Here is a 16,729-nt window from a genome sequence, read left to right on the forward strand (position 1 = left end):
CCTTTCCTTCTCCAAAATAAGCACAGTCATCCTTGAGCTACCTACCTCTCAAGGTGCTTGGTGGAAAAAAAATTTGGGAACTTTAAAGCACTCTTCTAAGCCTTCGAGTATAAATAGAGAATCAGAGATCTTTTTAAAATTCTCCAATACCATTTTGTTTTTTGCCAATTATATGTGAAAACTACTTTTGGCATTTGTTTTGAACATATGGGGTTCCAAATTTTCAATATGAAAAAGAATCTCTACTGTAGACCTCTGTTTATTAAGAGCCAGATCCACCCTACAGTTCTATGAAATCAGGGTAAGTTTTAACATTTTCCAATTTGAATGATTTCTGGAATGTCAATCTCTGCACACTAAGCACCAAGCACAAGGCCTGGAGCTCAATCAATAGGTGGGGACTGAAAAGTTCCTCACCAGAATGATGGCCTGGCCACCAGCTGAGGGACCATTTGCTCAGCCATGGCAACTCATCAGAACCATCTCCCCAGACCTGCCCAGACCTATGATCTACAGTTGGGGGTAGGGAAACATCCACAAGCAGAAAGTCATCTATGCTGGTCCTATTGATATGCAGGATTATAAGAGTGACAAGATCCCTGGTAACTAACCTATGGAGGAGCCAGTTTGGGCCCTGAGCAGTTGTGATGACTTGAAGGATTCTTTCTTTTCCTCAGATGATTCCAAATTCTCTGAAGCAGTGCAGACCCTGCTCACCTGGATAGAGCGTGGTGAGGTCAACCGCAGAAGCGCCAACAACTTCTACTCCATGATCCAGTCAGCCAACAGCCACATCCGCCGCCTAGTCAACGAGAAGGCAGCTCATGAGAAGGGCATGGAGGAGGCCAAAGAGAAGTTCAAGCAGGCCCTAGCAGGAATCCTTGTCCAGTGTGAGTTGTGCTCTCATTATTTTCTCTCTCCTTCCTCTGTCTCTTTCTGTTTCATTGTCTCGTCTTTCTTTTCCTCTCTCTCTCTTTTCTTTTCTCCTCCTCTCTGTGCCTCCCTGTTTCCTCTCTCTTTTGTCTCTCCTCCTTTCTGTCCCTCTCCTTTTTCCTTTCTCTCCATCTCTCCCTATTCCTTTTTCTTTCTGTCTTTTCTCCCCTCGCTTCTCTCCATATTTCTACTCCCCTTCTCTCTCTTCCTCTTTCTCTCTCCTTTCTCTTTCTATCTCTTCTCTCTCTCCCCTCCCCCACCGATCTCTCCTCCCCTGCCTTCCTCATTCCTCTCCCCTCCTAGCCCACTATAATACTATAAACCCTTCTATTTTAGATGAGAGAAAAAAGCTAATAAAATAACTTCCCCAAAAGCCCTGGGTTCTAAACCTGGTTTTGCCACTTACCTGTTTTGTCCCTTTGAGCAAGTCCCTTCTGGCATCTGATCCTTAACTTCTTCCCCTGAAGGTATTTGCTTAGCACTGGGCTTGGCCCTAAAGATAGAAAAATGACAAGTGACACTGGCCCTGCCCTAGAGGAGCTTCTGTCTTCCTGAGGTTGAGCTATCACCTTTAAGGCCTGTTTAAACTCCAAAGCCAATGAACCCTGCTCAGACAGTACTTCCCAGCTATCTCATCTGCCATGCATTCCCACCCTCCATCCTTCCCCCTGAAGCTGCCATGAATCCTACCAACAGCTTCCCTTTCCTCAATAGCTTTCAGGCTTTCCACATTGTTTCCTCACAATATCCCTGTGAGCAGCATTTTGAATGCTACTCTCCCCATTTTGCAAATGAGGAAAGTGAGGCCCACTGATATGAAGGGTTTCACCAAAGCCACCCCACTCCCTTGTCAGCATGTATTCCACTCTCTCATCAGCCCTTTCCTCCCATTGGCTGTTGATGGAGTAGCCCTCCCAACCCCTTCTGCTGAGCCTGGCTGCAGCCCAGCCCAACCACACTTGCCTGATTCCATTCTCTCCCTCTTTTCCTCCTCTCTGGATGACCTCTGGCTCCATGCAACTGTTGGACTCCCTCAACAGTCGAGCAGATAGTTGCTGTTTACCATTCTGCCTCCAAACAGAAGGCCTGGGACCATTTCACCAAAGCCCAGCGCAAGAACATCAGTGTGTGGTGCAAACAAGCTGAGGTGGGTAACTTTGGATTCTATTTGGCCCCCACGTCAGGGATGCTCTCTCTACTTCCCAGTTTATTGATTGGAAATCCCCATCAGCTGGGAATGAAGTAGCCGCCCCAGTCAGATGCCATCCCCAGAACATGTGTTTCTGTTCAGTCCTCCCAACTATGATGATGATCAGAAATGCACTTTTTTTTTCTCGGATCTTGTTCCACTGAACAGAAAGCTTGGTGGGGCAAACAGGGCCAGATCCTGCTAAGTCTCCCCTTCTCTAAGCCAGAGAGGCTTGTGTGCAGTGATAATGAATAGTCTGGCCTTAATTAGATTGGGTCTATGTATTGATATGATGTAGTAGAAAGAGCACTTGATTTAGAGTGAGGAAATCTGGGCCTAAATCCTGGCTCTGTTGCTGACAAAGCTATGTGGCTTTGGGCAAGTCATTTTAATTTAGAAAAGGCATTGATAGGAGGGCAACCGGGATGATGAATGGCCTCAAGAACACACAATATGAGGAAATGTTGAAGCAACTGGAGAATGTTTAGCCTGGAGAAGAGAAGACTCCACCTTCTCCATGTATAAGAAGGGCAGGTATGGAAGGGGAATTCTAATTCTTCTATTTAGCCCCCCAAAGAACAGAACCACACAAGTAGTTGGGGAGACATTCCAAAGAGGCCCATTTCAGCTTGAATTAAGGGGGAGAAAATCATTTCTTAATACTGGAACTGTCCCAAAATACAGTGGACTGCCCCTTCTCCTCCCTCACTGCAAGGCCACAGGCAAAAGCCAAGGAATGGTGGAGATTCAAGTATGTGGCCCTTTCCAACTCTGGAATTCCAGGATTTCTCCAGCGTAAGATAGGGGTGCTTCTTTTAATACTGACCCCACAGGGCTGTCGTTGAGAGAATGTTTTGCCCATTTTTGAATGCAGAGAAATGGGGAGGTCTAATGATGTCCTTATCCAAGGATTCTGACTGCCACGTGCAAACACAGCTTAGTTATCGCTGGACAGCGAGCCGACTGAGCCCTTTGGCTGAGACTCTGCTTTTATATCAAAGACAGCCCATGTCTGTTCTGAGTATGATGTCCAGAATATATAACCTTGGGGATATGACAGGGATGGACAGACAGATGGACATGATTGCAAGCAGAGCCAAAAAGCGGAAAGGGAAGATTTGTTTTCCCCAAGAACACTGCTAAGAAAACAGATTGACTTCAATTAATCTTACTGAAATGGGTGCTGAGGGCTTATTCTTTCCCAAGTATGTTTATAGGTCTTAACACATTGCCGCAGCTTGGGAGGGAGGTGGGCAGATGAGGAAATAGAAAGACAAGGACTTGCCCAGGGTCAAACTGTTGGGAAAAGCAGAGCCAACACTTGAATCCAGGGCTTCTGAGAATCAAAACCTCATTCTTTCTACTCCACAACAGCCACACTCCTACCCTCTCTGCTAGTCTGTACAATCTCTTACTCAGAACAGTTGTAATGTTTTTAAAAAGCTAGTCATTTATATCAAGAAACAGCTTGTAATCCTGAAAAGTGCTGCTTGGTCTGTCCCCCCAGCCCTGTAAAAATACAGCTTGCCATCCTCCTCTTATTCAATTCCAAGGCCAGTTCATTGTCCATCTCTGATACGTGCTTTAGCTGGATAGGCTGATGACTTCCTCAGTGGAGTAGCTATTATACTACATACCCCAGTCTGGACAATGGACGTCCTTGATCCACTTGTTTTGTCCTGTGTAGACTGTTAGGCTAACTTCTTGCGTGCTTCTGGATCTCATTGAGGAGGCAGCTCTGGAGTGTAACAGTTCAGTGTTCCATATACCCAAGCACTCACCAGAGCAGCCCAGCACATCTTTCAAAAGGGCAGCAAACAATTTTCAGATGTACAGCCAGCTCACATTAGATTGTAAGGTCCCCAAGAGCAAGGACTATGTCATTCTGCCCCTACGGATCCCCAGCTCAGAGCAAAAGGCTTAACTTGGAGTGAGGAATGGAGGATCAAAGGAGCCACTGCCTCCCTGGGAGCCACTGACATGAAGAACATCCTAGCCACAATGCTGTGTGCTGAAGAGAATAATAGACAGACACTAAAGACATGTGAAGAAATGACCCCAGGTAGGAAGGAGAGCATACTGTCTGCCATACCTACTTCCTGACTGGGGTTTTTACTTTGCATGTGATGGCATCCTGACAAAGAAGAGAATCAGCCTGCTGAGGGGCAGTTGCATTAGAAGGTTTTGGTGATTAGGACCTAGAGAACATCTATTCCCAGCCCCTCATTCTACAGGAGAGAAAACTGAGACCCAAAGAAGAAAAGGGACTTGCCCAAGGCCATAGAAGTCCTAAGTAGCAGAACCCAAATCCACACCTAGAGCCTTTGACCCTCTGACCAGTTCTCTGTAGTATATGTATGAAATTCTCTGAAAAGATTCAGTTAGAGAGAGCTTAGGGGAGAGGAAGCTGACATCCAAAGCCTGCTGTTCCTGAAAACCAGCCACATAAGCAAATGGCCTTGAGATTCTTCCACCCAAAATGAGCCTAGAAGCTAAGTTCTCCTCAACTGGAAGGACCTTCTTGAACTGATGCAGAGTGAAATGAGCAGAACCAGAGGCACATTGTGCACAGTAACTGCAACATTATGGAACGATCAAATGTGGTAGCTTTGCTACTAACAGCAATACAGTGAATGATCCAGGACAATACTGAGAGCTTTATGAAAAAGAATGCTGTCTACCTCCTGAGAAGGAACTGTTGGAGTAGGTATGCAGATAAAAACATATGTTTATCACTTGTTTATTTTGGTATATGATTTGGGGTTTGGGTTTTATAAGATTATTTACTTGTAAAATGAATAATATGGAAATATGTTTTGTGTGTTAATACATGTATAACCCCGATTGAATTGCTTGTCAACTCCAGGAGGTGGGAGGGATAAAGGGAGAGGGGACAACATGAATCATATAATTTTGGGGAAATTATGTGGAAATTTGTTATTAAAATAAATAAGGTGCTAAATTCTCCTCGAGATAAAAACAGGAACAGCAGCCACTAAGTAGTCAGTGCCTGCCACAAGAGTCCTCCAAAAGTGCCTTAAGATAGTAAGGTCCCCAGCAGTGGAAGCATTTAAGTGAAGATAAGCCTCATCTGCTGGGGTGTTTCGTGATTTGAATGGAGACTGGTCAAGATCACCCCAAGGCCCCTAACAATTCTGAGACTCTCCGATTCTTTGTTTAGTCTTGCCCTGTGGCTTGAAGCCAACAAACCAACAGTCTGTTAGTCCCAGAGAACAGAAGCTGATAATTCTCAGCATCCTTCCAAAAGTTTCAGTAACCCCATTTCCTCTAGGATAAAATGGAGTCTTTATCATTTAAAGCTCTACATAAGATACTCTGCCCTGTCCTTCTTTGCATAGGCAAAGGACTATGGGTAGGGAATGTTGCATATATGTCACAAGTTTTGCGGTGTATTGATTACTTGAGCAAAACTGATTTTGCTCTTTTTTTGTTATGAAGGATGGCTCTCTGGGGTGAGGAGGAGTATAATGAGAAGTATAGGTGATGGGAAAACAAAAGATCAAGGATTTGTTTTTAAGTACAATACAAAAAAATCTTTCATAGTCTGGCTCCAACCTATCTTTCCAGACTTGCTTCACACGACTTCCCAGCTGGGAGTACACTGCCTTCTTCCAATCCTCCGAAGGCTCCCCTCAGCTGCCCCCTCTAATAGGAAGCCTTGCCCATTTCTCCCCAGCTGTCAGTGACATTTTCTGCCCCTACTTGGGCACATATGATTTCTCCCTAATAGAATGTAAGCTTCTAGAGGAAAGTAACAATTTCAGTTTTGCCTCTGTATGTTCAGCACCCTGCACAGAGCCTCACTTACAATGGGCAATTGATAAGCACATGCTGAGTGGAATTAAAATAGAAATAGCCCAGTTTCTTTAAAAAAAAAACTCCAAATTTCTAAGCTGGCTGACATTTCCAAACTTCAGATAATTCTTTCTAGCTAGACATTAAAGTTGTTCCTAGAGCCCAGTTGTCGGAAACCTTTGCATTTGTGTCACCTCTTGGCTTCCCGCCATTGGGAAACCTACTAACCCAATTTGTATCAACATGCTCCATAGCCCACTGGGCTTTAGCACAGGGCATAACAGACAGTGATTTATAACCAGAGTTTGTGGTTTGCCTTGTCCTAATAATGACATCTCCAGGCTTCAATTTCCGTAGAAGATTAGAAAGTCTTTCCCTGGCCCCTACCCCTTCCCCTCCCTAACCCCCCCCTTGTTGCACTGCCAAGTTTCCTGTAAATGTGAAAAGTCTCAGTAAATGGAATTGTGTTACACATTTAATGAAAGGTTAGCAGCTTAGAATTTCTGGTAACCTTGTTCCTTCCTGTCATAAAACACCAGCAAGATAAATTCAGATCTATGTATATTTTGGTACAGCCATAGTCAGTCTAATTATTTGGAACTAATCCAATTTGCCTGTCTTAGGACTAATCAGAAACATCAAGTGATATAAAGGTTCAAATCTGACTCTACCTGGACCTCAGTTTCCCTTTCTGTCAAAGGAGAGTGTTCATCTTCTATTTCTAGATCTTGTGATCATTTGAAAGGTGACAGAAATTAGAAACTACAAAGGGGGGAATTTCCTTCGCCTCATAATTCGATTCCATTCCATATCAAAGGCTTTCAGGCTTCAAATCAAAGTGATATTGTTATTGAATTTGACATTCAAACCGAGGCAACATCCAAAGCCATGTGTCACAGAGAGCCAACTGCTTTAAATTAAGCACGTACTGCCTTTCTCCTTTTTTCCCCTCTTTTAACACCTCCTATGAGAATGTAAGCTTTTTGAGGGCAAGGACTGTGGCAAATAGGTCCTCCCTCCCTTTCTCCTTCCTTCTGTCCAACTGATGTTTGATCTCACCCATGCTGTTGTTTTCCATAGTAGTTCAACACCATAGCCTATCCTGGATAGCTCTTGTCCAACGTGTCATCCTCTAGTGTATCATAAAGCCAGGAAGAAGACTCTAAGTTCTTAAAGGAGTATGTTGGGAGCATGAGCTATTTCCATACCAGAAAGGCTTTGAATATGAGGCCAACAACTTGACATTGAATCCTTTATCTCTGGCATCCCATGGAACAACTTAAACTCCCTGGGCCTTAGTTTCCTCATCACCAAAGTCAAGGGACCTGAATTTGGTAGCCTGTAAGATGCCTTCTAGTTCTGAATGTATGACCCCACCCCATCAGGAAGAAGGTTAGATGGATCTACTGTGGAAGACGTAGAGGAGGACATGGGCAAGAGTTGCATGGGATGAAAGTACGTGGATGAGTGGTGCCTGTGCACCATGGGAGTGAGTTCCTGATTCTATAAGATCACTATTACATCCAAGTAGAGAAGTATACTGCTTGTGAGACTATGCATGCCGGTGATAGAAGAAAGATTGTGGACGTAGAATCTGGAAATCTAGCTTTGGTATACTAGTTATCCAAGTAAAGCTATGTGATCTTGGGCAAATCCTTCACCTTCTCCATAACTCCATAACTCATTTGTGGTTTGCTTTTAATCAATCCCCCTAATCCCCTCCCTTGATATGTTTCCCTTTTCCTTTTTTTGCATATCATCTTATAGCACTTATTACCCCAATCTCTTCCTGTGAATGATTCTTCTAATTACTATAATAGTGAATATAATTTTTGAGAGTTACAAATAACATTTTTCCATATATTAATATAAATAATTTTATCTTATTGTAGCCCTTAAAGAAGAAAGTTTGAATAAAAACATTTTCCCCTTTCCCTCCCTTTCATATTTACCTTTTTATGTTTCTCTTGAGCTTTGTGTTTGGATATCAAATTTTTCACTTAGTTCTGGCCTTTTCTTTACAAATATGTGGAAATCTTCTATTTTATTGAATGCCCATACTTTCCCCTGGGAATATATAGTCAGTTTAGTTTTGATGGATAGGTGATCCTTGGTTGAAGACATAATTCTCTTGCCTTTCTGAATATCATATTCCAAGCCTTGCGGTCCTTTAGAGTGGAAGCTGCCAGGTCTTGTGTGATCCTGATTGGTGCTCCTTGGTATCTGAATTGTCTCTTTTTGGCTTCTTGTAGAATTTTCTCCTTAGCTTGAAAGCTCTTGAATTTGGCAATTACATTCCTGGGAGTTGAATTTTGAAGATTTAGTGTAGAGGATGTTCTATGAACTTTCACTGTCTATTTTTCCCCCTTGTTCAAGAACATCAAGGCAGTTTTCTTGAATGATTTCTTGTAGTATGATGTCAAGATTTCTGTTTATTTCTGGCTTTTCAGGTAGACCAACAATTCTGAAATTGTCTCTCCTTCCTCTGTTTTCCTGATCTGTTATCTTCTCAGTGATATATTTTATGTTTTCTTCTATTTTGTCAGCCTTTTGAATTTGCTTTGTTAATTCTTGCTGTTTTGCAAGATCATTGTTTTCAAATTGCCTAATTCTGGATTTTAAAGACTAGTTTTCCTTTTCAGTTTGGTCTATCCTGCTTTTTGTGGCTTCCAACTGTTTCTCCAATTGGGAGTTCTTGTCCTTTAAACTGTTATTTTCTCTTTGAACTATTTCCCACTTTTCTTGCCTTCCATCTTTTTGATAAGCTCCAATTTAAATTCTTCAAGAGCTTGTGGACAATTTCCACTTTTTTGGAAGGTTTTGGTGCATTTATTTGAATTTCCTCTTCTATTTCCTCTGTAGCCTGGGTTTTTCCTCTTTAAAAATTTTCCAAGGTCAACCCCTTCTTCTTGGTTTTCTTGGAGAGAGGTTGTTGTTCCTGGGCACTATTTGCCATCACTATAGAGGATTTTCCTTCCCTTTTTAGTCAGAAATCTGAGTGAGATGGGCAGGCTCTCTGTGTATGGAGTTAGGGAGCAAGGATTTTGCCTGAGGCAAGCTCTCAAATCTCAACAGCTTCTGCTGTTTGTTGCTCTTCTCCGTGCTATCTTCCCTCGAGCACTTTTCAGTCTGCTGGAGTTTCAGGTCTAGCTGCTCTCAGGGGTAGGTCTTTGAGGGTCTTAGTCAGATCCCAAGAACCTGGAGGTGCCCCTCACTCACTCTAGAGGTGCCCCTTGTTCACTCACTGATTCTGGCGCACACTGGCTCTGACTCTGGCTTAGTAGGTGGGGTGGGGGAGGGTAGATCAGCTCGCGTTTTGGTGGGAGCTTTTTCACCCCCTTATAGTGTGGAAATGTCCAAATCCCACGTATTTTCAATGCTGCACCCTACTGTAGAGTCCCTTCGTTCTTATGAATTTGGGTTTTTTTTGGTCTTTTGAGGTAGTCTATATCAGTGGGTGCTGAGGAGAGGAAGAGTCCTGCGTCTAGACTGCCACCATGTTTATTCGGAAGTCCTCCTGTGGTCAACTCTTAAGAGCACTCTTCCCACCTTTACTTAGGTCACAGCTGACATTAGGGTCAAATCCGAAACCACTATTGAGACCTGTTCTTTGAAATAGTTTGCAGAGAACTTGTGATCCTTTAGAGGATTTAAGGTCCTGCATTATTCTCTGGGTAAGCTCTTTAAGGAATGAAGAACTTACTTGTACCCTTTTGGACAAAGCAGTTTGGCCTTGATTTATGAGCTTCTGTGGATTTCCAAACCACTCCTTTTAGCAAGATATCTTGCAGCCTTTGGTGGCCTGTGACAGATGGCGCATTGTCTTGGCCTGGTGTTGGGTATATAAGGAAGACAGATAAGGAATGAGAGCCACCACCTGTTTGTCACTAAAATGGCTGGTCTAGTGAGGAGAGAGGGCCTGAGCTGTGCCCCATTTTATGAAGGTCTAGGGTAGCCAGTCACTTAGCACTCTGAACTCCTATTTCTTCAACCCATAATGCTCATTTGGAAAGCACTTAAGTGAAATTTCCCAGGTAAGAATGAGTTGCTGTTCTAGCCAAGGGTGATTTGTTGAGGTTCAGAGTTTGGTAGATTTTAGTTTTTTTCTTTTTATAAGAATTGCCCACTTCTGAATTTGTCCACTTCTATGGAAAAGGCTTCCTTTATCAAACTTCTCCTGCTTCAAAAAGGGATAAGTCCTTCTGAGGCAGCTGGAGGCCAAAGGCTAGTTTTGTGGATGCTCACTACCCACAGGGCATGTCTTAGTATTTCCTACATCTGCCTGCCCAGGATAGCTTCCCAAGGATGAGCATGCTTCACTCATCTAAGGAGCCCTGTGTCTCAGTTCTCTGTAGTCTGACTTTGCTTTCCCCAATAAATAGATGTTGACTTGTAATGCCCTAAAAGAATGGTGGCATATTTGTGACTTAAAGCAGTTCTTTTTGGCATGGTGCCCCAAAGCTAGGATACAAGTTATGCAGCCAAAGAAGCCACATGTTTTTCTTGATGAATACTCCCATTTTCTGCCATCAGTCCTCATTGTAATCACCCTGCTACTAACAGATCTTAGTTGATCCTGAAAATCTACCCTTTTGAAATAGACTGGTTGCTAATAATAAGCCCTTCCTTAGTAATTTTCCTCTTTAGTGGGCTGGAATAAGAGCTATCAAATACCTCTCTCTATGCATTCCTCATAGAGTTCATTTTTCTCAAATAAAGCATTACCCCTTTCACCACCTGCCCAGTAGCACATTTGCACTCCTGGATCAGTCTTCAATTTCCTTGTTATTCTTGACTATTAGTGATGTTCATTTGTTTCAGGCACATCCGACTCTCTTTGACCCCTTTTGGGGTTTTCTTGGCAGAGATCCTGGAGTGGTTTGCCAGCTCCTTTTTCAACCCATTTTGAAAATGAGGAAACTGAGGCAAACAGGGTGAAGTGACATATCCAGCAACACACACACACACACACACACACACACACACACACACACACACACACACACTCTCCTATGATGTATCCAAGATCAGATAGGAACTCAGGAGTCTTCCTGACTTCAGGATCAGAATGCTATCCACTGCACCACTTTGCTTCCCTACTGTTAGTGCTACTCCTAAATAAGAGTTTATTTTTCCCTATAACTTCTAAGCCTGAAACAACTTGTCCAAAAGCCAGGTATTGAAGAGGTTTAAAGTGGCACAACACCAGCCCAGAAATCTTTGGGCTTTGTGGCCAAAGGGAGCCTTGTGACTAGGAGAATAAGGAAGGAGCCAGGTGAAGAGGCTTATGGGCTTGCCTGGAACCCTGACTCCTAGTTGAGACCCCTTAACAGGCAACTTGAAGTCAGTTTGTTGCTGGCTTCTGTTTTGCCTCTTGGGCCTGGTTCCAGTTCTGTTTGCTGATCAGATCTCTCTGGCCATCAGATTACACATCAAGGCTGCTCCTCCTGTGTATTTAGCATTAACTCTCTGGCACCTGCTTGCCATGTTCCAGGCTTTAATAACCTTAAAAGTGTGCCTTTTGAACCCTAGGAAATTCGAAACATTCATAATGATGAACTGATGGGAATCCGGAGAGAGGAAGAGATGGAAATGTCTGATGAAGAAATAGAAGACCCCAATGATCCAAAGGAAAATGATGACTCGGGTAAGCCCATTCCTTTCATATCTTTATAGCAGAGATAGATTTTTCTGGATGATGTTCCTGTGTATTTGTTTGTCCTTATTTCCTGTTATGAATACTTGAGAAATAGCTTTGTTTTCTAGGAATCATGAGGTTTTTGGTAAGCATAGTCTTTACTTGGGTTAAATTTTCCAGATTCTGTTGCCAAATGCATGATTAAGAGATTATATCCACAAAGGGGAAGTGTCCAAACACTATTCAGAAAGCAAGAGCTGAAGGGCAGTTAGGTTATTCAATGGGTAGAGGTCCAGGCCTAGAGATGGGAAGTCCTAGGTTCAAATCTGACCTCAGACACTTCTTTAGATGTGTGACCCTGGGCAAGTCCCTTAGCCCCCATTGCCCTACCCTTATTGCTCTTCTGGGTTAGAACCAATAGTATCTATTTGAAGATAGGACGTAAGGGTTTTAAAAAAAGCAAAAGGAAAAGGAAAAATCTAGTGGACGAGCAGGGAACTTGAAACAATACAAGATGCAGTCTCATTTATGTTTCAGTTGATCTATGTAACCCTTTCTGTGTAATCCTTGACCTTATCTTTCCCCAAATTCTCCATAAGCTGCCAGGTTATTTCATAATATCAAGAATATCAGTGCAGCAGTCACAGTGACCATCTGTTAGAGCTCTCCCTCCCTCTGGGTCACTACATGGCCTTCCCACAACTCCTTTTCTAGTCCAACTTGGTATTGATGACATTTTTTATACCGCCTCTTTTTTTAATTATTTTTTTTAGATTTGATTTGATTTTTTAAATTTTTTTCCATGGTTACATGATTCTTGTTGTCTCCCTCCCTTTTTCTTTCCCCCCTCCAAGAGTTGACAAGCAATTCCACTGGGTTATACATGTATTATCACTCAAAACCTATTTCCATATTATTCATTTTTGTAATAATCTTTTAAAACAAAAACCCGAATCCTATACTCATGTAAACAAATGGCAAATCATGTTTTCTTTTGGATTTCTACTCCCTCAGTTCTTGGATAGTGTTCTTTCTCATAAGTCCCTTAGGGTTGTCCTGGATCATTGCATTGCTTTCAGTAGCAAAGTCAATCACATTTGATTGTCCCATAATGTTTCAGTTGCTATGTATAATGTTCTCCTGGTTCTGCTTATTTCACTCTGCATCAGTTCATGTAGGTCTTTCCAGTTCTTTCCAAAATCATCCTGTTCATCATTCCTTTGAGCACAATAGTATTCCATCACCATCAGATAGCACAATTTATTCAACCATTTCCCAATTGAGGGACACTCCCTCTTTTTCCAGTTTTTTGACATCACAGAAAGCTCAGCTGTAAATATTTTTTGTATAAATAGAACCTTTCCCACTTTTTTTCTCTTTGGGATACAGACCCAGTAGTGTCTACCACCTCTTCTTGACTGGAAATCAGCCCTAGTACCATGCCACTCAGCTCCTCATAACCACTAGGATCACCTGCAGTTGTAATTCTTCCAATATCCTGGTTTCCCCCATGCCATATATCCCAGTACAGTGGGGCTCCTTCCACCTCATGAGGTGGACTGACGTTAGTTATTAAAGACTTTGTGAAAAATGCTGGTCAGGGACACCTTAAGTGGTATGTGTGACCATCTCTCTTGATGCTGGTAACTATGCATGTCTTAACAACTAGCAGTTACGTTCCTAAGAAAGGAAAGAAAGTAGACTAACCAAGCTGAAACTCTACTTCTTTGATTGGAATTCCAGGTCCCAATCAACAAGTTTCCATACATTTTGCCTAATAGATCCCTTCACATCTTTGAATTGTTAGCTTTTGTTGAGCAAGTAAAGAATTACTACAAATATGTGTGGCCAAGATAAACAGAAACCATTGGAATCATTGAAGTGCTTGGCAATGGTGACTTATGGCCTCTCCTTTCTACCCCAGTTTCTGCAGTATGTAGAGAGGGCATATATGGTGTTAGCATGAAGTTACTGAGGGAGGAGAGTGATATCTGTAGGGCTTAGACTGAGTGTACCCATGAGTGTACTTACTGGGCTACAGAGCAGCATTTTGCTTCTCTATCTTTGTGGAGTTGAAAGCTGCAATGGCTCCTGCATAGGTAGAGCCTTATTTATTTTGAGACTGGGAACTCCCTGACAGATCATCTCCAAGCTATTTTCTTTCCTGCTCCATGTGCCAAGATGCTGCTTTGTCAAATAAAGCTATCCACGATAGATTTAATAGAGCTTACCAAATAACTTTTTTCCCAGAAGCCTTCAATTCATTTTAATTTAAGGATTTTTGTGTGTTTTTCTTCCCCTGGATCATATCTAAGTTTGTTATCTTCCTTCTATGGTATGCAACTGGAGAAATCCTGTGTACCCTGAATTTCCTATGAGAAAGGAGCTTAAATTTAGAGCCAGTCAGTGCCTGTTTCATAATAGAACTCAGTTCTAAAGAAGTGTTCATTTATATTTTAGGAAAAAGACCCCAGGGCTTCTTTGATTTCCATACTACCCAGGTCCGAAGTCAAGGAGTCTAAGCTAGGTTGGCCCCTAGCTACCATATGGGATGTGAGGTATATTTTCTGTGGAAGAGAGAAGGCTGTCCTATACACAGACAGCCTAGTGATTCATGTTTAGGTATGGATTAGACTTGATGGTCCCTGCGGTCACTTCCTAACACTGATACCCTGTGGTTCTATGATTGAAGAGGATACACACATCGGAGCCAATTGTATTGGAGCAAAATTCATTCTAGTTTTGTCAGTGATTGAAATTACATGGACAGTGCAGGCCGGCATACTGTTCTCATTCAGCAGTAATTTGCTGAACTGCTTTTCTCAGACCTGTATGCCTACCTGGCTCAAACCAGACTCTTCATGGAATTACACTTTCAGAGCTGGAAGGCATGAAAGCACAAGCCATGCTCCTTCTATGACTTCTTTTTACATAGCCCCAAATACCTATTGCAAGTCAAAGGAGTAGGATGGAAAGAAACCCAGCCTTGGGCATGGCATCCCCAAATCTCTAAACTAGATGGGTCCTTAGAAACCAGCCTAGAATGAGAATTCCCCTCTAACCAGTGGGCAACCATATCTTGTAAGACAGCTTCTAGTGAGGGCAAATCCAGCACATGTGGAGGCACCGAGACATTCATGATAGGAAGTTTGTATTTGCTCTAAGCCTGGCTAAGCCTCTCCTTAAGTCCCACCCAAATGCTCCTAGTTCTGCCTCCCAGGGCTGAGTGGAACAAGTCCAGAACCTCTTCTACTCCAGGGGCCTTCAGATATTTGCAAACTACTTACAGACAACATGAGTTACTGAGTCTTCTCTTCTCCAGGTGAAACATGCCTAGTTCTTCTAATCAGTTATACCGGGTGATCTCAAGGCCCTTTGCTATTCTGGTTATCCTCCTCTGGAGGCTCTCCAAATTATTAGCTTCCTTTATGAAATGCAATACCCAAAAAAGAATCCATTACTCAGGATGTGATGTAATCGGAGCAGAATATACCTCCCTAATCCCGGACACCATTACTCTCCTAACATAGCTACATTAGCTTTCTTGGGCTGTTGACTCAAAATCCTAAATATACCCCCCCATCCCTGCCATTTTTTTTTCAGACAAGCTTCTGTCTAGCTATTACTGACTCATCTTATGTTTATGAAACTATGAATCCTAACTCTGGTACATACCTACCCATGTAACCCATGGGTATGTCAGTAGAACATGAGCTCCTAGAGAGCAAGAACTGTTTGGATGTTTTTCTTTGTATTCCCAGGGCTTAGCACAGTATTTGGCATGTTAGGCATGCTTAAGTTGACTAACTTGACCTTAGTTTCCCCATCTGTAAAATGGAAAGGATAATACTTAAACTCCCTTTCTCCCAGGGGATTGGAAACAAAGGGCTTTAATAAAGCTTAAGGTACTACAGAATTGGAAAGTATTATTGAACCCTTGCTATGTGACTGGCCCTGTGCTATGAAGTTGGGGTGGGGGTACAAAGAAGCATATGACATAAACATTTCTCTGCCCACCAGCACCTCAAAGTCTAACTCAAGAGCTAGGCCAATGCACATGAAACAATTTAAGAAGAATTAGGGGCCAGACTATATAGTACTAACTTTGAATATAGTGGGGAGTCTAGAATGGTCAGGAATGGTCTGGGAAGCTGAGAAGTTGAGAGAGTGAATCATGAATTATAAAAGATTTTATTTTACCAATTACATGTAATAATAAATTTCCACATAAATTTTCAGAACTTACATGATCCATATGACTTGGGGTTTTGGTTTTAAAAGATTGCTCTTTTGCAAAAATGAATAACATGGAAATAGGTATTGCAACATTTGTATAACCCAGCGGAATTGCTTGTTGACTCCGAGAGCAGGGAGGGAAAGAAAATGAATCATGTCAACATGGAAAAATATTTTTAAAATTTAAATTAAAAAAAAAAGAAGTTACATGATTCAAAATGTCCCCTTCCCTCACCCTTCCTGGAGCTGGTAAGCAGCTTGATCTGGGTTATACATGTATTATTAATGTCCATATTGGTCATTGTCGTAAGAAAATACTCATATAAAACCAAAACCCCCAAATTAAAACCCAAATAAACTAAAATGTAAAGTCATAAATTGAAGGTAGAAGGAGGTGCCAGTGTTCCAGAATTAAAGAATAGTACAAGCAAAGGCATGGAGGTAGGAATCAACCAGTAGTGGATGGCAAGAATTGTGTGACCTAAGGAGCAGAGGCTTTTACAAAGGAATGGCAGGTGAGATTAAACACTGTTGGTATAGGCCCAGATTGTGGAGCACTTCAAAAGTATGGCATTGGAGTTTGGGCAATGGGGGCATTACTGGGGGCTTTTGAACAGGGTTAAAGCATAACAAATGCATTATTCGGGAAGGTTATTCTCACATTCCATATGCATGATGGAGATGGGAAGAGAAGAAGGGTTGGGAAAGCTAGGACCAGTTTGAAGGCAATAGCAGTAATTCAGATGTGAGATCAGGAAGGCCTCTGGAGTAAGGGAGTAACAGAAAAGGAAAGAGAAAGGGGTGAATTCAAACAGTATCTCAAGCTTGATAAAAGATTTGGACTTGGTGAATGAAGGAGAACAAAGAATACAAAAGACTTCTAGTTCAGTAGATTAGAAGAATGGTGGTAATGGTGT

The 16,729-nt window shown here is 42.2% G+C and overlaps 1 protein-coding gene and 1 non-coding gene across 18 annotated transcripts in view; both read left to right on the forward strand.

Moving 5' to 3' along the window:
* The window catches only part of ENOX2 (ecto-NOX disulfide-thiol exchanger 2), a 391,463-nt gene that overhangs the window by 308,906 nt on the left and 65,828 nt on the right, over positions 1-16,729 (forward strand). For all 17 annotated transcript variants that reach the window (XM_007507172.3, XM_007507176.3, XM_056809184.1 and 14 more), the window contains 3 exons: positions 678-890; positions 1,974-2,080; positions 11,471-11,585. In XM_007507172.3, the coding sequence (XP_007507234.1) occupies positions 678-890; positions 1,974-2,080; positions 11,471-11,585 (435 nt within the window). The remainder of the gene's footprint in view (positions 1-677; positions 891-1,973; positions 2,081-11,470; positions 11,586-16,729) is intronic.
* MIR7370 (microRNA mir-7370) lies at positions 4,176-4,236 on the forward strand. The gene has a single exon (NR_127621.1). It is a non-coding gene; the product is annotated as a microRNA mir-7370 (primary transcript).

Source organism: Monodelphis domestica, chromosome X (assembly GCF_027887165.1).
Source record: "Monodelphis domestica isolate mMonDom1 chromosome X, mMonDom1.pri, whole genome shotgun sequence".
Lineage (NCBI taxonomy): Eukaryota > Metazoa > Chordata > Mammalia > Didelphimorphia > Didelphidae > Monodelphis > Monodelphis domestica.